The sequence below is a fragment of the Mesoplodon mirus genome (assembly GCF_964341445.2).
Source record: "Mesoplodon mirus genome assembly, chromosome: 7".
Lineage (NCBI taxonomy): Eukaryota > Metazoa > Chordata > Mammalia > Artiodactyla > Ziphiidae > Mesoplodon > Mesoplodon mirus.
The window spans coordinates 109,803,215-109,829,253 of NC_138983.1; the positions used below are offsets into that span (position 1 = coordinate 109,803,215).

The 26,039-nt window shown below is 36.4% G+C and overlaps 1 protein-coding gene across 8 annotated transcripts in view; it reads right to left on the bottom strand.

The window, feature by feature from the left end:
• The window catches only part of TRPC6 (transient receptor potential cation channel subfamily C member 6), a 129,705-nt gene that overhangs the window by 64,718 nt on the left and 38,948 nt on the right, over window positions 1–26,039 (bottom strand). The window contains exon 2 of one of the 8 annotated variants that reach the window (XM_082628696.1): window positions 11,856–11,957. The exons of 6 other annotated variants lie outside the window; for them this stretch is intronic. In XM_082628696.1, the coding sequence (XP_082484822.1) occupies window positions 11,856–11,935 (80 nt within the window). In that variant the 5' untranslated portion in view covers window positions 11,936–11,957. Of the gene's footprint in view, window positions 1–2,260; window positions 2,377–11,855; window positions 11,958–26,039 lie in introns of those variants that run through there. One more of the 8 variants, XM_082628695.1, reaches the window with a different exon arrangement.

Below are 26,039 nucleotides of genomic sequence, written 5' to 3' on the forward strand. Positions count from 1 at the left end.
TTTATAATTTAAATCCTTATATCCATATAACTTCATAATATTGCTGTTTCTTGCTTTTCCAGATTTGGTATTATCTACAGAATTCCCATTATGAAAGTTGAGTATTTAGCTCACTTTCACAATCTCCCACCTTACCTTCACATCCTTCTCTCTCTCTCTCTCTCTCTCTCTCTCTCTCTCTCTCTCATACACACACACACACACACACACATGCTTCATGGTCCCTTATCATTCCAGTATAGTTATATTATAACTTTTGTTAGGTAGCTATTTACATTATGACAATGCAGGTGCTAGCTATAGCTATGACAAGTAGTATATACTATACTGTGGTGTCTTCTGGTACAGCTTCCCTGTGTCCTGCAACCCAGTCTTTAAAAATCATCTTTCTGTATTCATATGCTTAATGTTCTATGTATTTATGAAATTCAACAAAACTCTTCTCCTTTAGTATAAATCTTCTTTTAATACATTCAACATACTATGTGTTTTTTTTTTTTTCAATTTTAGCTTCTTGAAGAATCTCCCTGTCATCTTCTGATCTGTTCATCTGGACCAGTTGCTATTTAGACTTGGTGAATATATGTTGTCTTTGAATCTTCCTTTTAGCATCATTCCAAGGATCTGTTTGCTTTGCTCTTGTGTTGGGTTCCTTATTGTCTGTATCCCAGATCTTCCTCTTTTTTAGTTTACTCCCTGGAGGATGGAGTACATCCTCCAGGAGCTGACTGAGAAAGGAGGCCTAGGAAATAAATTTCTTGAAATGTTGCATGTCTAAAAATGAATTTGTCTTATCTCCAAACGTAATTGGTAGCTTGACTGGGTAGAGAATTTTAGGGTGACAATAATTTTGAAAGTCTTATTCTGTTAGATTCTAGTTTTTGTTAGTTGTTATCAAGGAGTATGATTCTAGAAATTCTCTTTCTCTCTGGTGCCCTACAATTACATGATCTTTTTTATTGAAGGAAATCTCTTTTCCTCTATAGTTCTAGGCACTCAGTAAACCTTTTAATGTGGAAAAACATGTCCTTCTTTTCTGAAGAATATTTTTGATTTATTTCTCTGATAGTTTTGATTCTTGTTTACAGTGTTCTTTGTTTCTGGAACTCCTTTGTTTTGGATGTTGGACATTCTGGAATATCATTTTACTTTCTTATCTTTTCTCTTCTATTTTCCAATGGTTTATCTTTTTGAATTGTACTCTGAAATATTTCTTCAACTTTATCCTCTAATATATCTTTTGAAAAATTTTTTCTGCTATTATATTTTTAATTTTTAAGAACATCTTTTATTCTTCAAATGTTTCTGTTTATAAGATATTTTCTGCTTTCAAAGACACAGTATCTTATCTAATTCTGGGGACATCAGTGTTAAAAACTCTAACACAGATCAGAACACTTCAGATAAGTTATTCCTAAGTTGCTTTTCTTATGTTTGTTTTTATATTTTTTATGTTTGTTTAATACTTTATATTAAAGTTTTTCCTCAAATAACTAGTGATCCTTCCAAGAGGAAGTTCAAAGATTAGGGGGAGGGGAGGTATCTGCTGAACATGGTTAATGCTTTGAAAATGAAAACCTGTAAAATTAAAGGAGAAAAGAGCTAGGATCAGGGGATTTATAAAAGTGAGATGAAAGTACTGGTAGCGCAAGAAAGGTTTTTGTGTAACTAAAAAAAAAGGACACAAAATTGACACAAAATAATGCCAAGTACCAAAAGATGAAGGATCAAGCCTCTTTTTTGTTCTTTTTTTTCATAAGATTGAGAGAAATAATTATACCAGCCTAATTTACAGGATTACTTCTAGGATCAATTGAAATTATGAATGTGGAAAGCACTTAAATTTGGATTTCATCATTTTTACAGCCATAAGAATATGCATTTATATGAAGAAGAGGACACTGACTTTATAAATTTTCAGCTGTTATTCAATTAGAAAAACCACAAAAAGCCAAGGACTGTGATGGTAATTGATATAAGTGGTTTTTGTCTTTTTATAGAAAGAAAAATTATGATTAGTAACTTTACTCATATCTCAATTTTTAACCTAGTTTCCAAAGTTTTATTTGTTCATATAACACCTCTAAATTTACATTGAGGTAGAATAAGCATGAGCTGTGACATCTTTAATTCTAAACTTTTAAAATAATGATTTATGATTTTAATCTTATTAATTTGAATAATGGCAAGTTCCATACTGGCAAGGCACTAATCCTAAGGATATATCCTATTTCCTTCTAAACTATTATGGCTTTCATACCTATAACTTCCATCCTTTTGAAGAACAGGGAGGATATTTCCAGGGAAAATGTTCTCTTCAGTTTCAAATCTTTTCCTGTCTCTATCACAAATTTTAATCATTTGCAGTTGCATAAATTTCAGATATGTTTTTATTAAAAGGCCTGGATTATCATCATCTCTTTAGCACTCTGTCAATGAAAAAGCCAGATAAATAATGTTTACAGAGGTGTTTAAGATTGTTTTAGGAAGAAAACTTAAATGTACAATGAAGGCAGTACTCTTTGCATGGGTAGTGAGATAAAGGAAAAGTGTTTGTACGTTGACAAATGCATCATTTACTGTCTCCTTATCATTCCCAACTTCAGTCTAAAGAAGCAACAAAAGGCTTCATGTATAGTATTTTATCATAAGCAGTGCTGCTTAATCCTTGTTCAAATGCAAAAGCAAAATGTGTAAAACAGCTTTTTAAATGACAAATATTTGAAGACTTTCAAGAAAGATACTAGATATTGCCAGATTATAGAATGGATTTTATAAGGCTATATTATAGAATTGTACATTAATTGCAAATGTAACCTAGAAAAATTGTCTACTAGAAAGAGGAACAATAGCCCAAAGCATTATGTCAACAAAAGACACGTTTTCGTTCCAGCTAAAGGGCACACTTTTGCAAAGTGTGCTCTTCTGTTTAAGAAAAATATTTATTAAGATTGTTTTCTTCATCCTTCTAGCTATATTTAGCATGGCTGAATATTCAGTAACCTACATATTCATGACTGTATTTTTGTAATTTGCTTTATCACAGTACATAAATACCAGTTCTAGGAAGAGTGTATCTAGCCACTGCCCCCATGTTACTCAAATATTGATTAGGTCATGAAAACAGCAGTTTTTACATACCTCATTTTCCTTATTCTTTTTGCTGGCAGAATAGTTCCTGTTGCCCCAGATAGTGAGAGATGGAATAATCCATCTCTACTGAAAGTGCCAGCAATGTGAATTAGCTTTTGAGTCAAATGGACTGTGTGCTTGAGGCCAGAGCACGTGCAGTAATTTCCTCTACATCCTGTTCAAATATGATGCACTTTTATCAAATAGAACTGCTCCTATACAAACTAAGCTCTATATTAAGTATCTAGCTTCACTTTTATTTTTTGCTTCAAAAATCCTTGAAATATTTAAATAAAGCACAATTCTACTAAAGCAAAAATGTTGAAACATAAATGGCATGTAACTATTCCAAGCAGCATGGAAGAGCCACAGGAGTAGACTTTTAGATGTATCCTAGGAAGGTGAAAATTAAGGAAATTCTAGAATGTATATTTTATTACATGCACAATTATCCATGGGAAAAATTACATGCACAATTATCCATGGGAAAAGTTAGACGTAGATATTTAGAGATTAACAACAAACACAAGTAGCAATTTTGCATACTACTTTAGGAGGATAAATGATCAAAGTAATTTTATTCTAATTTTATAACAATGAGACTGTTTTTACTCTACTTAATCTCTAGCCACACATTCCTGGTCCTTCCTCTGGGGTTGAGGGAGCAAGGACTACTCCCATGAGAGCAAGGACTACTTTGCCTTATTCACCACTGGATTCCCAGCACTTAGTAGAAAGGCACACTGCAAGTGCTCTGTACATAACTTCAAATGCATGAGTCCCTCTTGTCAAAGGAATAAAAATCAAAGCCTGTTTGCCCTCTATTAAGCCAATAGCAAATCACTACGATATACAATCCTACAAAAAAAAAAAAAAAAGGAACACAACATGAAAGTTTAACCACAATGTGTCCTGGAGTACATCTAATAGTTTACATTCATTTCAAATAAGCATCAAGCTCAATAGCGAATGAAGAAAATTGAAAGGCATATTTTTTAAATGACATCCTTGTGACTTGTCTTTGATCCAGAAGTGGAGATTTTCTTGTACTTAAAGGCAAAACTAATATTCTCTCACCTCTATTGCTCTGTTTATCCTTGACACTGTGCATAGAGCATAACCACCCATCTTCACACCCATCTTCACAATGCATTATCAAATCCCTTTAACCTCCAGATATTTTTCAAAGTAACAGTTCTTTATTTTGATTCAGTTAGCTTCGATTTTCCCCATGGACTCCTCTCATTTCATCAAATACTAATGTTCTATTTGATCAGTCACACTACATCACAACACTGCCTTATTATTCTGAGAAGCAAAATGATAGAAGCCTGAACTGTTTGTCACTTTTAGTTAGGAACCAGCAAAAGTGTGACTGAAAAATGTCTTGTGCATGTTATATATTTTTTGTTTGTTTATTTTTATCACCAGTTGACATCTCACTTGTACAAAGTAGAAACCAAACTATATGAGAAAATGAAAACATGAGTAAATAATGGAAGAGTTATAGAAACTTTACTTTTTTGTAAAACAACTAAGTCTGAAATTTCATTGTTTCTTTTCAGCCTTCAGCTTGTGGTTTATTTCATGTGTCATGTCATCCTTCTTTGAAACGCTCTTTTGTAGATTTCTGGGCACATGCATTTATTTTGATCTATTTTGATAGAGTACTCTTGGAAATATAAAAAAGTTTATGTCTAATACAAGCAAAATATACCCCAATTATCTCATCAAAGAAACAGGTTTAAACTTTTGCTTCTATTATCAACAGCTATCATAGTCCTGTGTATTACACAAGCATATTTGCCCATTCAACAATAACTTCTGTATAAAACAGATTCCAGACAGGAAAAAGACAGAATACATAAATTGGGTAATCTGATGACTTTAATGAAGAGACTCTAGGAATGTGTTGGCAGAAGTTTGGGAAATCCAGCATGGTGCCCTACAGTACCCAGTCTAGGACAGTGTAGGCTTCAGCCTGAAGGGGCAAAAGGAAGAAGAAGTTACAAGCTAAGAAGTTAAACAGGGTAACTGTAAGGCAAGGGCCACTTGACAGCATTTCTGACCTTTGGTTGAGGGTAACAGCCAACCCACCAGGAGAGAGCCAGTGGAATTGATACCCTGACCTCACTCTCCTGCCCTCTGATATCATGGAGGGGCTCTCCCATGGGCTGTACCCAACCCAAGGGCAGGGGACAAAGGAGCCCATTGATGCCATCTACACAGTCTGCATTGATGTCAACCTGCCAGGCAGAGGAGAGTGTGCGAAGAGTGGACCATGAGAGCCAAGCCAAAAACACTCAACACATGCTCTCTACGTGAATTTGACTTTGCCATGATTATATCCTTCAGAAATCACTGATGAAAACATATGCATAGAGAAAATGATGTGTTTAATTTTTTATTATGAGTCACTGATGCATCATCGGTTCTCACCTTTCTGAGCTTAATTTTCCCTCTATAAGCTATCTGTCAGGAAATATACCCACATTCAATTTCAGGCAATCCATTATTTTAAAAAATGAGCTTTTAAGTAAGATTCATCCATCCACATTTAAGTTAATGTTCATATAAGGCTTAGGAGGAACAACTCTGATTCTGAGGGTGAGAAAGTGGGTAATGTGATATAGAAACATTCAGAATTGTTTAGATTGTGTGTTCAGCACAGGCTGAAGCTGCTGACTGCTGGAGATAACAGTGCTAGACTGCAATAACAGATCTGGAACATGCTCTCAATCTCTACCTCCGGGGCTAGATCCAACCACTCACAATGCAGGTTTAAGTCTATATGCACCTGGAATGTATAAGAGAGTACAACTATAGAGGAAGATGACTAAAGGATGCAGTACATAGTTTAATTTATTTGAAAAACAAAATTATGGAATGCCTTTCTTTGCTGCTGATTCAGCACAATTTTAGATACCACTATCACACCTCACATTCACCATCAGGATCTTAACAGTTTACTCATTCATCAGTTCAAATATTTGCGCTTCAAGGCACTATGCTAGGCACATGGGGGACACAGCAAGGAAAGGCACTTAAGGCATGGCAGAAAGGAGAAAAGTAAACAGAAGGTTAGAGGGTAATGCATGTTATTAAAGAAAAAGTATAATGTGCCATATAAATGAATAACAAGGAGTTTTCAACTCAACCTGTTGGTCAGGGAAAGCCTTCTGAAGACATTTCCCTTCTTGTAAGAAAGAAGGAAAAGTTAGCAGAAGGGATGGAAGAGGAGAAAAACACTCCAGGCAAAGAGAACCATACTTGTTTGTATAAGTCAGTAGTCCAGAGAAAATGGAAAGATGTCCATTATGACTGGAGTGTACAGGAGTTCCCTCCCCCAAGGGACTTCTTATTCCTGGCTCAGGTTAACTGAAGATTGAGGGCTCAGGGTTTAGAAGCTGAGACCTGGGTTCCATTGTTGATCTCGGTTCAACACATAGCATTTATACCTTAGGGCAGAAAGGTGAAAATTTAGGTAACTCCCAACGAGATAAGGATTCCATTTTAGGAGATTCAAGCTTCAGAATTCAACTATTGGGTCTCCAGCTCAAGGGGTTTTGTTCTGAGGAATTTGGAGCTTACATAATTCAAGTTCACAAGTTTAGGAAAATTAAGAACAAATTTATGGTTCCTGAGAACTGAGTCTTTAGGGATCTGGGGAGCTATGCCAAGTACTGGGAAGAACATTGCTTTGAAGAAAGAAGGACTTTGTTGGGAATCTGGACTCTGTCACTTACTAGCTGTATCATCTCTCTGAGCATCAGATTCCTTAGCTATTAAATGGATGGATGGGGGTGAGGAATAGTAGTTACTTTTCAGGGTTACTATGAAATTGGTGACTCATGACATTCAGCTTAAGGCAATTCGACACCTCATTTCTTATGAACTTCAAACCCTTCTTAACTGTAATTGTTCAAAGCTTTCCAGTTTGAAGATGTTCTGTTTAATAAACAAGGTGGAAGGTAAGTAGTCATTAAATGGCTTTCCTTTCCCCAATGCAATCTCTTAAATTTGTATCATATGCCTAAAATAACAGATTGACCCTTCCTTGTTTTTCTCCTTGCTCTGTACGTAAACATGGCTAACAAGCCATTTTCATTGCCTTAGTTTTTTTTTTAATCTTTAGAATATTCTGTACTTCATTATTGCTCACACTGTTCTTAAACTATGTTCTATTATTTTCTCTTCTTCCCTTGATTGTGTATTTCCCTTACCGTTCTTGTATACATGAGCTCTTTATTTTTTTTAAAGAATTTTTTGATGTGGACCATTTTTAAAGTCTTTATTGAATTTGTACAATATTGCTTCTGTTTTACGTTTTGGTTTTTTAGCTGTGAGGCATATGGTATCTTAGTTCCCCAACCAGGGATCGAACCCACAACCCCTGCATTGGAAGAGGAAGTCTTAACCACTGGGCTGCCAGGGAAGTCCCCCTTACATGTGCTCTTAAAACCCAAATCCATCTTCAATTTCCAGTGCCAAGAACAAGACAGGCACAAAATGTCTATGAATCTACAAGTGAATGAATAATTAATAGAAAGAAAAAAGGATGAAAAGAAAAATTAATGGAGAGTATTCTGTTTTGTCACATTTTTAGGAGTTTCTTAACCCATTTTATTCCATATCAAGAACTTATTTTTTACTATACAATTAGAATATCATTTATCATCAATCAATGACCAAATGTATAACAACCATACTACACAAGCTTCCTGTGCTGTCAGAGAGTCAAATTTTGAAAAGTGTATCCTGCATTTACCAAGTAAGGGTGACTCTTCATAATGTCCCTGCATCATTCAGGCAGTTGAGGGGAAGGTAGACAGACTACCCTGTAGGTATAACCACATCTGCTTCACTTCCTACAAAATGACAGTGTATTCATTTAGGATTTCTCCTACCCAGAAGGATGCAATCTAATTAACAACACATCAGGTTTTAGCTCATGAATCTGTGGGATAAAATAATTTTATGTCTGAATATTAGAATGGCCACAAGGCTAAATCAACCAATTTTTATATACTCACTTGATACAACTAAGATCTTCCAATAATCCACAATGCTCTCTTTTAAATAGGCTGGTTCCTTTGAAATATAGGGCAAAGTGTTAGAAATCATCATAAATAGTAAATGTTGTCCCAATGACTTTCAAAACTAATCTATATAACTTTGTCCTTTATACCATTCCTAGTATAGCAATGTCAGACTTTGTAAAGCTACACATTTTTTTTCCTCATCTTGTGACCAAATTCGTAAAGTTTCATCAAATGATTCAGATTCACCGTGGTTAAAGCACAAATGCTTGAGTAACCCGACATGGATTCAGGTTCTGATGTGCCCATTTTTTGACTCCCTGGCTTCCTCCAAAATAAGGATAATAATGACCCTATTTCACAGGATTTGTGAGAGGATTATAATATTGTATGTATTTTATTTGGAAATATCAGTTATAGCCCTTGCATAATACTAAGTGTTCTGCAAGTCTTAAGGAAGCTTAACAATCTTATGTAGTATGTACTCTTATTATTCTCATTGAGGTAAAGATAATGTAAAGCATTTACTACTTGATAATAATAAGTGCTCAATAAATAGTCTTAATTTTTATTATTATTCTACTGTATTTTAAAATAATTTTTACTTGTAATAAATTCAAATATACTTGTCCACCCTCAGTGAGAATGAAACATGGCAATTTGGTAGAGTTTGATTTTGAGCATGCCAATTGTGTCAAGTAAAGTTGTAAGTTCACTATGTAGTTACTATAATTTTTCTAGCTTTATAAATAAAATTTTATAAAATTTATATAAATAAAATTAAAACGCATGTGCAATGTTGGTAGGAATGTAAATTGATGCAGCTGCTATGGAAAACAGTATGGAAGTTCCTCAAAAAATTAAAAATAGAACTACCATATGATTCAGTAATCCTATTTGGGTATGTATTCAAAGAAAATGAAATCACTATTTCAAAAAGATATCTGCGTCCCCCCATGTTCATTGCAACATTATTTACAACAGCCAAGACATGGAAACAACTTTAGTGTCCATAGGTGAATGAATGGATAAATAAAATGTGATGCATATATACAATTAAACATTATTCAGCTGTTAAAAAAAAACAGAAAACCCTGCTATTTGCAACAACATGGGTGGGCTAAGGGCATTATGCTAAGTAAAATAAGTCAGACAGAGAAAAAAAACAAAACACTGTACAATCTCACTTATATGTGGCATCTAAATAAAGCAAAACAAAACAACAACAACAAAAAACCTTAACTCATAGACACAGAGAACAGATGGGTGGTTGCCAGAGGCAGGGAGTAGGGAGTGGGGTCAAAATGGGTGAAGGGGGCCAAAGGTACAAACTACCAGTTATAAGATAACTGAAAGTTGCTAAGGGAGTGGATCTTAAAAGTTATCAATGCTTCCCTGGTGGTGCAGTGGTTGAGAGTCCGCCTGCCAATGCAGGGGACACGGGTTCGTGCCCCAGTCCGGGAAGATCCCACGTGTCGTGGAGCGGCTGGGCCCATGAGCTATGGCCGCTGGGCCTGCACATCCGGAGCCTGTGCTCCGCAACGGGAGAGGCCACAACAGTGAGTGACCCACGTACCTCAAAAAAATATCATCACAAGAAAAAAATATCTGTAACTATATGTGGTGATGGATGTTAACTAAACTTATTGTGGTGATTATTTTGCAATACATACGAATGTCAAATCATTAAGTTGCACAGCTAAAATTAATACAATGTTATATGTCAATTATCTCTCAACAAAAAATAAAATAACATAAATACAATTATTGGAAAAACACTTATGAACATATATTTTATATTAATTTGACTAGAACTGGGAGGATGAGAACCGACAACTACTAGGGTTTATTATGTGTCAATTACTTTATAGATGTTATTTCATTTAATTTTCACTGCAGTTGGTAAAGTTGGCTTTGTTACTTCCACTTTACACATGAAGAAATATTCGGTGATCAATAAGGATCAGAAATGGTGAAAAAAAAAAAAGAAATGGTATGCATAGGGAAAAGTGTTGTTTTTGTTGTTGTTATATTTTTTAATACAGCTGAAAAATAAAGCTAAGACTGAGTACCTTAAGAAATTGTTTATGACTTCTCTACAGTACCTAGAACTAGTTATGATCTATAGAACACTCCTTGAGCTCATACTAGTAACAAATAGTAAAGCAAGATTGTAAACTTAGCTTTGCAGATATTGTATTTCATTTTTTAAATCTTATTTTTATTACTGTGAAACATACATGCTGAAAAGAGCTACGATTTAAGTTTAATAATAAAATTAACACCATTTACCCACCCTGTCCCCCATCCGTCCTCTAAGAATTAGATCACTGATAACTCTGGAAACTTCTGTGTGCCCATTTTGAATTAGTACTATCTCCCCCTGCACTCCAACAAGTGACCACTACACCACCACCTAGCTTTTGGGTTAAACGTTCTCAACTTTATTGTTATAGCTTTTCCATATTTGTATGCCCTAAATAATATAGATCAGTTTGGAAAAATTAAGTACTTAGCACAAACCTGGAAGAATAAGGAAAAGGAAATATTGCCACTGTCACACTGTTGGGGGAAGGCTCCTATATATGACAAGAAGAGCAGAGTCTGTGGTTCAATGTCTGGTTCCAGCTTCCCTGACAGTTGACAGTCCCCTGTAGGTTAGGCAGTGACATATTGCCTGGAATCCTAGGAAACACGGGGCTCGCCAGAGCTGCAGCATCTGGCCAGACATCTGGCAAGGTATCTGGCCAGCCTTCTGCTGCTCGTGACTCTGCTACAAAGGAGTAAGTCAAGGCAAATCACCTCAGAGAGGAGAGGGGCTCGCCCTTTTCCTACTTATTCCATAAGTCCTCTAGATGTAGGTTATCAGCCAAGGTCTTCACTTCATCTCCTCTTTTGTCTGTATCTTTAAAAACCAATTTCACTAAAACAAAACACTGAATTGCACTGGAAGTTACGTAGCGAGACTAGCCGTACTGGCTATAAAGCTACTAGTTATGCTGAGCCAAGGATAGAATGTGTCTATCTCCATTTTCAGCTATATTCAACTTTTAGAGGCATGGTCAATGAGCTTCTATTTAAAATGGGACTGTCAAGACAACTTGAGCTATAAAAGTTATATGACTTCTCTAAAGTAAGGCGAAAAGGAAAAAACAAACTCAGTGAAACCAGTGAAGTCATTGCTTTAATACAACATAAAGCAAACCTAGCTGACTAACTTCTGGAGGCTTTGGTATCACGTGAACAAAAAATAAGGGTCTACGATTCTACAGAGAAGTTATTCTTAACTTACAATTCTTCTTTTATGGTAATAATGAACTTCAGTTCCTATAGTTATAACTCAAACCATTTTTTTATTAACTGCATTATATTGCTCTGCTAGAACGCTTAAAATTGAGAACCCTGCCCAAGGGTCATAGTCTCTCTAAGCATCTTATCTATGATTATTATTGCCATCAGTCACTTAGTGAATGTAAGTTACTTAAATGTCTGAATGTATGGGATACATTTCTGCATCACTTTCACTTTACCTACCAAGGCAATAATAGTAGAATCACAGACTGAAAGTATCAGAATGGCACTTAGAAATTATCTCTTTCAACTTTCTCACTTTTCAGGTATCTGCCTTAAATTTTTCCGTAAGAGGGAATATATATAAATTATTTAAAAAAATTATATAGTTACCTTCTATATGAGAAAACTGAGGCCCAAAGTAACTTGCCCAATGTTAAATAGCTTCTTGTAACCCTGAACTGTTGATTCATTTTCACTCCAAGATGCTATTACCTTAAAATAAATTAGTTATTTAAAGGAAATTAGTTTCTGGTCCTGTTAAGGGGAACTTTCTTATGATAAAGATCAAATTTAACAAACAACTATCGTTCCTCAGATATTTCCATAGCTGGTGCTAAATTTATTCCCATATAGATTGTGGTCAGGTCAAAGCAGAAAAGGCCAAAGAGTTGGCTGAGTCTATAATCTACATTTCTTCTCTGAAGCCCAGAGTAGTGATACAATCCATGAGTAAATTCACTCATTGATGTTACTGTGGCACTGAGCCAGCTGGGTCACTCCGATGTTTACCACCAATTCAACTCAGAGAAAAACATCAGTTTTCCTCTCTGGTCTTCTATTTTCTTGCTTTTAAAGCAATCTCTAAAGACCATTACAGTTAATACTAATTTTATTCTCTTTATTTTAAATAAGTAGAATATTTATCTTCATTTTCAACAGCTTTGAGGATACAGACTAAGCAGAATAACCTGAAATCAGGTGAAAACTGAGGGAAAACATTCAACAATATGATGTTTTCTCCAAAACTGCTTCTCTTATCTTGTTCCCCATCTCAGTTAATGGCACTCCAATCTTCTAGTTACTCAAGAAAAAAAATCCCGGTGTCATGCTCCCATCCTAGCCCAGGCCTTTTCATCTAGATTATTGCTATAGATTCTATCCTGCTTCCCATGCCTCTTTGCAATCACCACCATCCAAGAAAGACTATTCTTACCACATAGCAAAGTAATACTTTTAAAATGTTAGTTAGATTGTATCACCTCTCATCTCAAAACCCTACAAAGGCTCCCTGTCTCAAACAAAAGCAGAGTCCTTACTATGACCTATAAGGAAGGCCCAGCACAATCTGACTTTTTATTGGTTCTCTGTATCCACCCTGTATGGGAACCCAACCCCACTCAATCCTTTTTCTCCAGCCACACTGACCTCCTTACTCTTCCTTTATGTACCAAATGTGCTGGCTCTTTTGCACTTCTTCTACCCTCTGCCTGGAAACTCTGCCCCTGGTATCTGAGTACACACCCCCAGTTTCTTTAGGTCTTCACCTTCTCATTGAGGCCTTCCCTGGTTACTATTTAAAGGTAAAATCCTAATCTCTAACATTCCCTGCTTTTTTTCCCATCTTACCACATATCACAACATCTATGTGTTTTAATTATTTATCTTGTTTACTGTCTGCCTCTCTCATAAGAATGTAGATTCTATAAAGGTATAGGGTATTTTTCCTAATGTATTCTCAATGCACCTAGTAAATTCTCAGTAAATGTCTGCTGAATGGATGAAAGCATGAGTAGATATAACCTGGATTGACTGCCTATAAGAAATTGTTTGGTGTAGCTTCAGTGACAGCATTATATAGAGGGGTTTTTTTTTAGGAGATCAATGCAATCTATAAAGCTCTAGCAGATTAGAAAAAAAAAGATAGAAAACACAAATTATCAATGCCAAGAATGAAAAACGTGGCATCATTACAGATTCTACAGATTTAAAAGGATAATAGGAGAATATTATGAACTACCTTATGCCTATAAATTTGACAACTTGGAATAGCAAAGGATTTTAGATATGATATCAAAATAATGATACATGAATTTTAAAAAATTGGTAAACTAGCCTTCATCAAGATGAAGAGCTTTCACTTTTTGAAAGACAATGTTAAGAGAATTAAAAGGAAAGCCACTGACTAGGAGAAAATGCCTGCAAATTACCTACCTAATAAAGGACTTGCATCCAGAATATATAAAGAACTTTCAAAATTCAATAATAAAAATTCAATTGAAAAGGTAAGAAATAATCCAATAAAACAAAGAACCCGCTTAAAAATAAGCAAAGATTTGACAGATTTTAAATCATCAAAAAATAAATATCAATGACAAATAAGCATAGGAAAAAATGCTCAAAATTATTAGCCATTAAAGAAATGTAAATGATAACCTTTATAAGATACAATTGCATACTTATTAGGATGGCTAAAATTAAAGAGAATGATCCTACCATGTTTTGGTAAGGATGCAGGACACCTGGAACTTTTTTCTGTTCCTTTTTTTTTGTTGTACAAGATTCCTAGTTCAATTGCACCCTCTCTGTCAGTATTTCAAAGCTCAGATAGGTCAGTGGATTGTTGCTATTTTGGTGGTGGGAGATGAGGTTGTATATCCTCCAAATTTCTGGTCATCTATTGTCTTCCAGGACAGACAATAGATAACCAGAAATTTGAAGTGAAGTTTCTTTTTCACTTCTTTTATCTTTCACTACCTAATAGCCAAAGGGAGCTTTTCACATCATTTTTACCTTTCCCCCAGATGGTACACATTTTGAAGAATGCTCTTTGAAACCATACATTCCCTATAGTCCTTTACCTATAGTTCAGGCTCTGATCTACCAGGGCACATTTTTTAGTATTTTTCAGACTTAGGGTCAGCTTAGTATTTCTGACAGTAGTTATAGATCAATGAGAGAGTATTCACTAGCCTTCTTCTTCTCTCTTCCCTGTAGTTTTTCTTGGTCTGTCCTTGCTTGCACCAAAGCAAGCCAGGGTAGAGGAGGAGAGTCGGGAAGATGAGATCTTGCACTAGGATTTAGTAGGTTTTTTCCCTTTTCTTATTACTGTTATTTTGAAGTTTGATCATTCTCTGTTTTCAAGTTATACCATGGGCATGGTTTATGTGAAATTTTATTTACACTTTCTTGTTCCTTACTGGTTGTAAGATATATTAGAAGACTGGAAGCTAGGCAGTGGCCCTTGTCTTCCACTACCTGGAATTTTCTGTCCTTTTGTCTTTATTCTCAAATATTTTAAATCAACAGTACCAGAAATAAAACATAGATTCCACTAATCTTCGGAGACTAACTCTGTGATAGAACCAATTTCAATCTTCAGTAGAGAGTAGAAAAGCAAATGTTCCATATTTCCCCTTAGGTTAGACAGTTGTTCACTTCATAAATACTTATCTCTGGCTGAAACTGAAACAGAACAAATTGAAAAAGACCATACCTATTCATTTGACATAAAAATGTATCTAATCACTATTCAAATACTCTGCTCTGCTTGCAATGATTATTTGTCATGTATATATAAATACAAAAAAAGTTGTTTAAAATTTTTCTGATGTATTAAAAGATTAAAAGTGGGTACAGTGATTCCACGTGAAATTTTCTGCCCCTCCCGTGTCAAAATTTGAGGAAAACATTCTTTCCTCTCTCACTTCTCTGCCCCTGTATTCCTTTGTGGTTCTAAAATTATAATGGCTAATTTGGAAGCTATCTCTCTAAGCTAGACAGGCTCTGTCCTTGCCAAAGTCAACGCGGGATTACTCAGTGATAGCCAGCTGCCTGCCTCCAATTTGTTCATTAGCATTTCTCCAATCTAAAAGTAGACTCTCATTTGTATTACTTTTTATCTTTACTGTAGTCTTACTTTTACAAATTTGGGACTGTGGGCTCATCAAGGGACTCAGGTGAATTTACCAAGAGACGGGGACTTCAGTGTCTGTCAGACCTTTTTTTATCCCTTAGATCTGAATGTATTTAAGTCAAAAAGTAATTCTACCATATTGTAAGAGCTTTGATTTCAAGACTGGGTCTTTAATTTCAATATTGCCCATTTCCCAAAACAGTGAGTAGCAAGAAATATGATATGTGAGTATAGTGTTATAAATATGACCTTTATAAAATACAGCAAAATTTGATAACAATGGTTATCTATGGGTGGGTGGTAGAATTTCCTATAGTTCACTTGCAATATTTTTTTAAATTTTTATTTGTTAATAGTAGATTCATAACTATAATCACATTTTTGCCTGATTATTATTTATTTTTTTAATAAAAAATGATTATACTGAAGGTTTACAATAAGATGATTTGACATATGTATACATAGCAAAATCATTACTACAGTCAAGCTAATTAACATATCCATTTATTCACATAGTTACCTTTTTTGTGAGGGTAAGGGACCTGAAATTACTCGCTTAGCAAATTTCCAGTATTCAGTACAGAATTATTAACTATAATTATCATGCTGTATATGAGATCTCTAGTCTGTTCATCTTACATAACTGCAACTTTGTACCTTTTGCCCAACATCTCCCCATTTCTCCCCACTCCCTGTCCCTGGTAACCACCATTTTACTCTATGCCTCTGTGTATTCAACTTTGTTAGATTCCACATATGAAGTGATATCAGCCTGAAATACTTTTTAAATAATTTATTTTTCTGTGATTTAAAATGAACACACCTGCTTCATACACTTTCCAATTATTTCTCACTTTCTTTCCCTTAGAAATATAAAGTAAAAGTCTAGTGCCCAATTTTGTTAGCCACTGATTTTATATAACCATGAAAGAAACAAACAAAATGAAATTAAACATCTCAAAGTAATAACATTTTTGGAACAAAGACATAATGGTCATTAGTCTGAAAAAGTAGTGGAAAGGCAATGTGGTAGAGCATTTTGGCTTTGCAGTCAGATGGAATTTGATTTGCATCCCAGGTCTGTGACCTATTAAGTATGTGATCCTGAACTGGTAACTTAATCCCTCTTAGCTTCAGTTTCACCAGGGGAGTAAGAATACCAACGTTGCAGGGTTATTTTAATAAGTAGGAAAAAAAGTTAAATACTCCACAGCAAAGATGCTTAGTCTTAGAATTTTTAGGATTTGATGATTGATTAAATGGAAAGGACAAGATAAAGGGAAGAGAGAAGGATGACACTAATATTTCTGGCTTGGATGATGAGCATGAACATAGCATGTCCTTGGAATTCAAGGTAGTTTAGTTACACTTGAGGGTCAAGTGTAACAGGATAGCTAGAGATTAGGATGGAAGGAAAATGGCATCCCAACCAAGAAAGACTTTTTGAGACATAATGCTGTGTTTGGACTTAATCCCGAGGGTGATGTGGAGACACTGAAAGCTTCTAAATTAGATTTAGAGTGGACAGAAGCAAGGGACAGGAGGCAGGATGACCAGTTAGGAGACTATGGCTAAAAGTTGGGTGTAAGACAATGGTGACCTAAAGTAAGGTAGCAGGAATGGGAACTAAGGAACACATCAGGAAAGCCTTCCCTGATCCCCTAGGATAGGAGCAGCTACTTCTCTTCTGTGTTCCATAGCCCTTTGTGCTCACTACCTGCACTGTAGGGTGCTTATCATAATGTATTTTCATCACACAGTAGAATGTAAGTTCCAAGAGGACAAGAACCATTTCTTCCCCAGGCCCTCACACAATTTCTGGGATGTGGAGAGTGTTTAATATATATCAACATTAATGAAAAAGTGTAAATATGAATCTCTCTCCCTCCCATTCTGCATCTTTCCTTTGAACAATGATTACTCATGGGGATAATGCAGACACCTCTAAATAATGGAATTGTTTCCTCCAATGGAGAGAGGACCACTATCATCCCCATAAAAGTTCTGAGTGCTAACTTCCATGTGAAATTGTATTAAACACTGAACATAAGTTAACTATGGTATATTTTCTGTCCTTAGAAGTTTATATATGATATATAATTTTAACTTTCAAAAAATGTTATATATCTTAGTTTCCTTTTCTCCTCTTAAAGTCAACATCAATAACCACAGTTATTTTTTACTGGGTGGATTTTTCCAGATGTGTTATTCCTAAATTGTCTTTTGTTTGTATATAAAAATCCTTTCTAGAATGTTCTGATACCAAAAGATGATTTTATTAGATAGGCTTATCTCCCAAAGTACTTTTTTTAAATTAGGTCACGTTTCTAATGAGTTACACTATTTCACGGTACACACAAACACTGAAGGGATGAAAAAGGTTACAATTTCAAAACATATTGTATAGGTACAAGGTTGTGTAGTATTTTATACATCATTGTACTGAAACTGGGGAAGGAAATATGACTAGCAATATAAGAGCACAACATCAAAATACTGGTGAGTCAATCCTGATGTGTTTTAACTTTACGCATTTTTCATAATTCTCTGATTCAATCCACTCTTCCAATTAAGCTGTTAACTACTTGTCCCATTAGGGTCAGATAAGGAGGCATTTACTGTATTTTCAACAGTGGGAAAGAAGAGGCAAGAAGAGGGCACTGGATGTTTGGTTTAAAAAATTTACCCCTAGGTAGCAAAAGTTTTCAAAAGTTTTGAATAGACCTATTATCTCCATCTTCTCAACCTTATACTCTCCTCAACTTATTCTAATCAGGATTTTGTATTTAACTACTGAATTGAACACTTTTCACCAAGGTAGTTATTGACTTCTATTGTGAAAATTCACAATCAATTCATCTATACTCATCCTGCTTGTTGTCCCGGCATCAAAGACACAAACAGGTATTTCACCTTCTTAAAAGATTTATTTTCTCTAGGTTCTTGAGATACCAAATTACCATGTTCTTCTACTAACATACTAGCTTCTCCTTTTCAGCCCCTCCTCCTCTGCCTGACCTCTAAATGTTATAATATCCAGGGTCCTTGTTCTGGTTCCCTTTCTCTTCTCCATTTCCACTCACTTCTTAGAAGAGCTCAACCAGTATCTGGCTTTAAATGTCAAATCAGTATACCCAGATCTAGCCTCATCCCTGAGGCCATTGATCCCACTTCATGATGCCTAATACTCATTTAAAATTTAATATGACCAAAATGGTACTCCTATATCCCATTTTTTCCTGTTTCCCAATTTTCCTTAACTCAGCAAATGGTCCCACCATTGACCTTAGGCCAGAAAACTTAGAGTAGTCCTTAATCTCTGTCTTTCCCCTACATCTAATATCTATATATCAATAAATTTTTCAGTGGTTCTGCCTCCAAAATATATTTGGACCCTAATACATATCAATGTTTCTACTCCTAAAATCCTGGTCTAAGCCTCCATCACTACTTCCCTGATCTTCCACAATAACTCCATAACTGCTCTTTTGCATCCATTTTTGCCTCTTACACAGAGGTCCAAATATTTTCTCAAAATATAAAATCAGACAGTATACTTGTTTTGGTAAAAGACAAACAAACAAACAAACAAACTCCAATAGTTTCCCAATGCAATCAAATAGTGTTAAACTCTTTCACAAGGCAGATTGGGAAAAAAATCAAATAGGTAACTAGCAATCTGATTATATATGGCTCACCCTTCTCCCTATTTTCTATTCTACTCCAGGGACACTGGCTTTGTTGCCATTGCTGTTCCTGGAATACGTCAGGCCCTTTCCTGTTTCAGGGTCTCTCTAGTCTACATGGAATGAACTTCCGTCCAGATTTACATGTAGCTCTCTGCTCCTCAGACAGTACTTCCTTACACAGCCTAGCTAAGAAAGCTCTACAGCCTATCATATTATGTCTCACTGCACAACTTTATTTTCCTAAAGTAATATTTACCACTCTTTAAAATTACTTTGTTTGCTTAACTTATGTATTTGTCAGGTTTCCCCATTAAAATGTAGTCTTAAAGGGAAGAAACTTGGGGCTTCCCTGGTGGCGTAGTGGTTGAGAGTCTGCCTGCTGATGCAGGGGACACGGGTTCGTGCCCCGGTCCAGGAAGATCCCACATGCCGTGGAGTGGCTGGGCCCATGAGCCATGGCCACTGAGCCTGTGCATCCCGAGCCTGTGCTCCACAGCGGGAGAGGCCACACCAGTGGGAGGCCCACGTACTGCAAAAAGAAAAACAAAAAAAAGAAAGGAAGAAACTTGGATCTATACACTGGGTTACAATTGTGAGTGTGAAAGTGTTGATAAATAAATAAATGATTGAATGAATAAATAAGAGAAGAAAAATAAGATAGAGTCTCAAGGCTGTGGTCCCAGGTAGAGAGACACCACAGAAAGAGACAAAGGCCTTTTATACCCAGGGTTCTCAATATCCCCAAAGTATCTTTATACTAGGAGCAAGGTGGGGCCTAAGATTCCTAGGCCCTCATAAACTACCATAGTAAAATTTTCCTTTTTTGATATGGGAAATAACAAAGCAGCTCAAGTTCTCCAAAGTGTTAACAGGATGAATGGCAGAGAAAAAACTCTGCTGCCAGGAAAAATTTCAGAATTCTTGTACCTGATTTAGAAATCCCCAAAGCCTCCTTGGTTCAAACTGAGAATTTATGATCCCTGCAGGTTATGCCAAGGATACCCCCAGGCAGCTATCAATTACAGTTATAGCTTAGTCTTAAGAATGTCCCTCCTGTCTGTAATTTAGAAAGCAGTGAGTTACCAGGAACCTTGTATAGAAGACAGGCTCTCCTAAAAGACATCCAGGTGGTAATCTTCCTGTGAGTGTTTCAGAGTTGTGTCCTAAGAGACAGCTCAAAGGCCAGACTGGGGAAGGACTGACACAGGGACATAGAAAAATGGAACAGGTATATTTTACACAGTTATATTTTCTTTGGTCTCAATAGGCGTAATATTCTCCTAGCCTGCTGCCTCTCTCCTCCTATTTATTAATTTCTGATATTCATGACTATAAAGCAAACCAAGGGGCACTAAAATGAGACTACTAGCCAATTTCAACATCAGAACTGTTATGGCAATAAATATACAACATTCAAATATATTCACACATACTTATCACAGGTAAACTGTCTCTAGGAGATGCCAATTATGACTTTAAGATTCCTTAAGGCTGTTCAGAGCACAGAAGTCTTGCCATATACTTTGAATCTATTGTTTCAGTAATGGGGCTAAAATAGGATTTCTATAAAACCAACCAGAAACCAAGTGAACTTCAACCCAGTAGGCTTTCTAAATATAGTTTTCTCCTTTCTTCTCTTCATGTACTATATACTAGGCATTAAACATTTACTACCTCATTTAATCTTCCCAACAGCCTAACAAAATACATATTATACTAATGTCACAGATGAGGAAAGTGAGATTTAAAAAGGTTAAGTATTTTGCCCAAGGAGAAAACAAGTCATTTAACCAACATTAGACTTCAATCCTATGTGACAGCAAAGCCCATACCCTCCCATTGCTGCATTCATAAACAATCATGCTTATTTATAAAAAGAAAATTGAGATAAAAGAACTATTAAAAACTTTTTAGAAATTATTTCTATACAATGGAATACAATTCAGCTACTAGAAAGAATGGAATAAATCTATATGTAGTTACTAAAATGCAAGATTCGGGACTTCCCTGGTGGTGCAGTGGATAAGACTCCACACTTCCAGTGCAGGGGGCCCAAGTTCGATCCCTGGTCAGGGAACTAGATCCCACATGCATGCCACAACTAAGGAGCCCATGAGCAACAACTAAGGAGCCTGCCTGCTGCTACTAAGGAACCCACATGCTGCAACTAAGGAGTCAGTGAGCCATAACTAAGGAGCCCGTGAGACACAACTAAGGAGCCTGCCTGCTGCAACTATGATGCAGCACAACCAAATAAATATTTTTTAAAGTTACTATTTTTAAAAAAATCCACATCTTAAAAAAAATAAAATGCATGATTCTACAAAATACATATACTGCTGAGTAAAAAAATCATAGTGTAGAAAAGCATGAAGAAATAATCTGATTTTGCTTTGTAAAAAGAATATATATACACAGGGCTTCATATGTATAGACATTTTCTGAAAGGACATGCAAGGAAATATCAGTGGGTAACTCTGGGGAGTAGTACTGAGGGTAGGGCTTATGCAGTGAGATTTAAAGTTTTCCTTATTACCTTTCTATATTTTCTAATTTATTTCCTGCTCAAATATCACTTTTTTATTAAAGGAAAACCTAGTTTTCTTTTAAAAAGATGGTGTGATGTTCAGATAAAGAGTAAGGCCTACTACCAGGAGGAACTGAGTACTACATATGTCTGCTTTAATCTCCTGAAGTGACTAGAGAGCAAGTAAGATGCAAAATTAAACTCTATGTAAAATGAACAGAATGTAAAGCCTAGAAATACACTCAGTATATTCAACAGTTTGATGAAAAAAGAAGGATATATTACAAAATTAAAGGAATAATAAAATAAAGGAATTATTTATTGAAATTACATCAAATTCTGTGAGGCCATTTTACTTCTTCCTTTCCAATTTGGATGCTTTTTAATTTCTTTTTCTTGCCTGATTGCTTTGGCTAGGACTTCCAGAACTATTCTGAATAGAAGTGGCAAGAGTCTTGTCTTGTTCCTGATCTTAAAGGAAAAGCTTTCAGCTTTGCACCATTGAGTATGATGTTACCATGGGCTTGTTATATATGGTTTTTATTATGTTGAGGTACATTCCTTCTATACCTAACTTTTTGAGAGTTTTTATTATGGGTGTTGAATTTTGTCAAATGTTTTTTCTGCTTCTATTGAGATGATCTGATAATTTTTATCCTTCATTTTGTTAATGTGGTGTATCACATTTATTGATTTGCATATGCTCAACCATCAGTGCATCTCAGGGATAAATCCCACTTGATCATGGTGCATAATATTTTTAATGTGCTATGCTGTTGATTCAGTTTGCTAATATCTTGTTGAGTATTTTTGCATTAACATTCATCAAGATAGTGGCCAATTTTCTTTCCTTACAGTGGCTTTGTCTGCCTTTGGTATCAGGGTAATTTAGCTACAAAATATGAGATTGGAAATGTTCCTTCATCTTCAATTTTTTTGAAGAGTTCAAGAAGGGTTGCTATCAACTCTTTAAATATTCAGTGGAACTCATCAGTGAAGCCATCTACTCCTGGACTTTTCTTTGTTGGGGAATTTTTGATTATTAAATCAATCTCCTTACTTGTTATTGGCATATTCAGATTTTCCATTTCTGCATGATTCAGACTAGATAGGTTATGTTTCTGGGAATTGATCCATTTCTTCTGAGTTATCTAATTTGTTGGCATATAATCATTCATAGTAGTATCTTATGATCCTTTGTATTTCCATGGTATCAGTTGTAATGTCTTCTCTTTTATTTCTGATTTTATTTGCTTGAGTCTTCCCTTTTTTCCTTAGTTAGTCAAGCTAAACATAATCTTATATATAGAAAACCCTAAATACTCCACTAAAAAACTGTTAGGACTAATAAATGAATTCAGTTAATTTGCAGGATACAAAATCAATATAGAAAAATAAGTTGCATTTCTATACAGTAACAACAAACTATCTGAAGAAGAAATTTTAAAAAATCAAGTCTATTTGCAATAGCATAAAAAAAATACTCAGGAATAAATTTAACCAAGGAAGTGAAAGAGCTATACACTGAAAACTATGAAATGTTGATAAGAGAAATTAAAGATGACACAAATAAATAGAAAGTTATTCCATGTTCATAAATTAAGAGAATTAATATTATTAAAACCTCTATACACCCAAAGCAGTTCACAGATTCAGTGCAATCTCTATCAAAATTTCTGTAGCATTTTTCACAGAAATATAAAAAACAATCCTAAAATTTGTGTGGAATTCCAAAAGGCCCCAAGTTGCCAAAGCAATCTTGAGCAAGAAGAGCAAATCCGGAGACATCACACTTCCTGATTTCAAACTGTATTACAAAGCTATAGCAATCAAAACAGTATAGTATTTGGGGGGAATGTTCCAGATGGTGGAGGAGTAAGACATAGAGATCACCTTCCTCCCCACAAATACATCAAAAATACATCTACATGTGGAACAGCTCCTACAGGACACCCACTAAATGCTGGCAGCAGACCTCAGACTTCCCAAAAGGCAAGAAAATACCCACGTACCTGGGGAGGACAAAACACAAAAAAAGAAAAAACAGAGACAAAAGAATAAGGATGGGACCTGCACCTCTGGGAGGGGGCTGTGAAGGAGGAAAAGTTTCCACACACTAGGAAGCCCCTTCATTGACAGAGACAGGGGTTGGGCAGGGGAGGGAAGGTTTGGAGCCATGGAGGAGAGCACAGCAACAGGGGTGAAGAGGGCAAAGCAGAGAAATTCCTGTACAGAGGATCAGTGCCGACCAGCACTCACCAGCCCAAGAGGCTTGTCTGCTCACCCACTAGGGCAGGTGAGGGCTGGGAGCTGAGGCTCCAGCTTCGGAGGTCAGATCCCAGGGAGAGGACTGGGGTTGGCTGCAGGAACACAGCCTGAAGGGGCGCTAGTGCACCACAGCTAGCCAGGAAGGAGTCCAGGAAAAAGTCTGGACCTGCCTAAGAGGCAAGAGACCATTATTTTGGGATCCATGAGGAGAGGGGACTCCTTTCCCATCTGCCCACAGAAAGCAGAACACTGCCTAAACAAGCTTCGGAGATGGGCACAAGCCACGGCTATCAGCTTGGACCCCAGAGATGGGCATGAAACACTAACGCTGTTGCTGCAGCCACCAAGAATCCTGTGTGAAAGCACAGGTCACTATCCGCACTACCACCCAGGAGCCTGTGAGGCACGCCAGAGTCCAGAGTCCTGTGATCCAGGGACAACTTCCCCGGGAGAACACACAGCATGCCTCAGACTGCTGAAACATCTCGCTGGCCTCTGCCACCACAGGCTCACCCCACATTCCAATTATAACTACTGAACCCCTCCCTCCCCCCAGCCTTAATGAGCCAGAGCCTGCTAATCAGCCGCTGATTTAACCCCAGCCTGTCTGGATGGGAACAGATGCCTGAGGGTGACCTACATGCAGAGGTGAGACCAAAACCAAAGCTGAACCCCAGAAGCTGTGAGAATAAAGAAGAGAAAGGGAAATTTCTCCATGCAGCCTCAGGAGCAGCAGATTAAATCCCCACAATCAATTTAATGTACGCTGCATCTGTGAAATACCTGAACAGACAATAAAGGATCCCAAAACTGAGGCAGCGGACTTTGGGAGCAATTGCAGACTTGGGGTCTGTTGTCTGGAACTGATTTGTTTCTGATTTTTATGTTTATCTTAGTTTAGTGTTTAGCGCTTGTTATCACTGGTGGATTTGTTTACTGGTTTGGTTGGTCTCTATTTATTATTATTATTATTATTATTATTTTAGTAATTAAAAAATTTAATTTATTATTATTTTAGTTTTCTTTCTTTTTTTCTCCCTTTACTTCTGAGTCGTGTGGCTGACAGGGTCATGGTATTCCAGCCTGGTGTCAGGCCTGAGCCTCTGAGGTGGGAGAGCGGAGTTCAGGACATTGGACCACCAGAGACTTCCTGGCCCCACATAATATCAAATGGTGAGAGCTCTCCCAGAGATCTCTGTCTCAACACTAAGACCCAACTCCACCCGACAGCCAGCAAGCTCCGGTGTTGGATGCCCCATGCCAAACAAGTAGCAAGATAGGAACACTACCCACCTATTAGCAGAGAGGCTGCCTAAAATCATAATAAGTTCACAGACACTCCAAAACACACCACCAGATGCAACCCTGCCCACCAGAAAGACAAAATCCAGACCCACCCACCAGAACACAGGTACCAGTCCCCTCCACCAGGAAGCCTACACAACACACTGAACCAACCTTACTCACTGGGGGCAGACACAAAAAACAATGGGAACTATGAACCTACAGCCTGAGAAAAGGAGACCCCCAAACACAGTAAGTTAAGCAAAATGAGAAGACAGAGAAATATGCAGCAGATGAAGGAACAAGGTAAAAACCCACCAGACCAAACAAATGAGGAGGAAATAGGCAATCTACCTGAAAAAGAATTCAGAGTAATGATAGTAAAGATGATTTAAAATATTGGAAATAGAATGGAGAAAATACAAGAAAAGTTTAACAAGGACCTGAAAGAACTAAAGAGCAAACAAACAACGATGAACAACACAATAGATGAAACTAAAAACTCTCTAGAAGGTACCAATAGCAGAATAACTGAGGCAGAAAAATGGATAAGTGATAAGATAAAGATAAAATACTGGAAATAACTACTGCAGAGAAGAATAAAGAATGAAAAAAATTGAGGACAGTCTCAGAGACTTCTGGGACAACATTAAACATGCCAACATTAGAATTATATGGGTTCCAGAGGAGAAGAGAAAAAGAAAGGGTCTGAGAAAATATTTGAAGAGATTATAGTTGAAAACTTCCCTAATATGGGAAAGAAAATAGTCAGTCAAATCCAGGAAGTGCATAGAGTCCCATCAGGATAAATCCAAGGAGAAACACGCCAAGACACATATTAATCAAACTATCAACAATTAATCACAAAGAAAAAACATTAAAAGCAGCAAGAG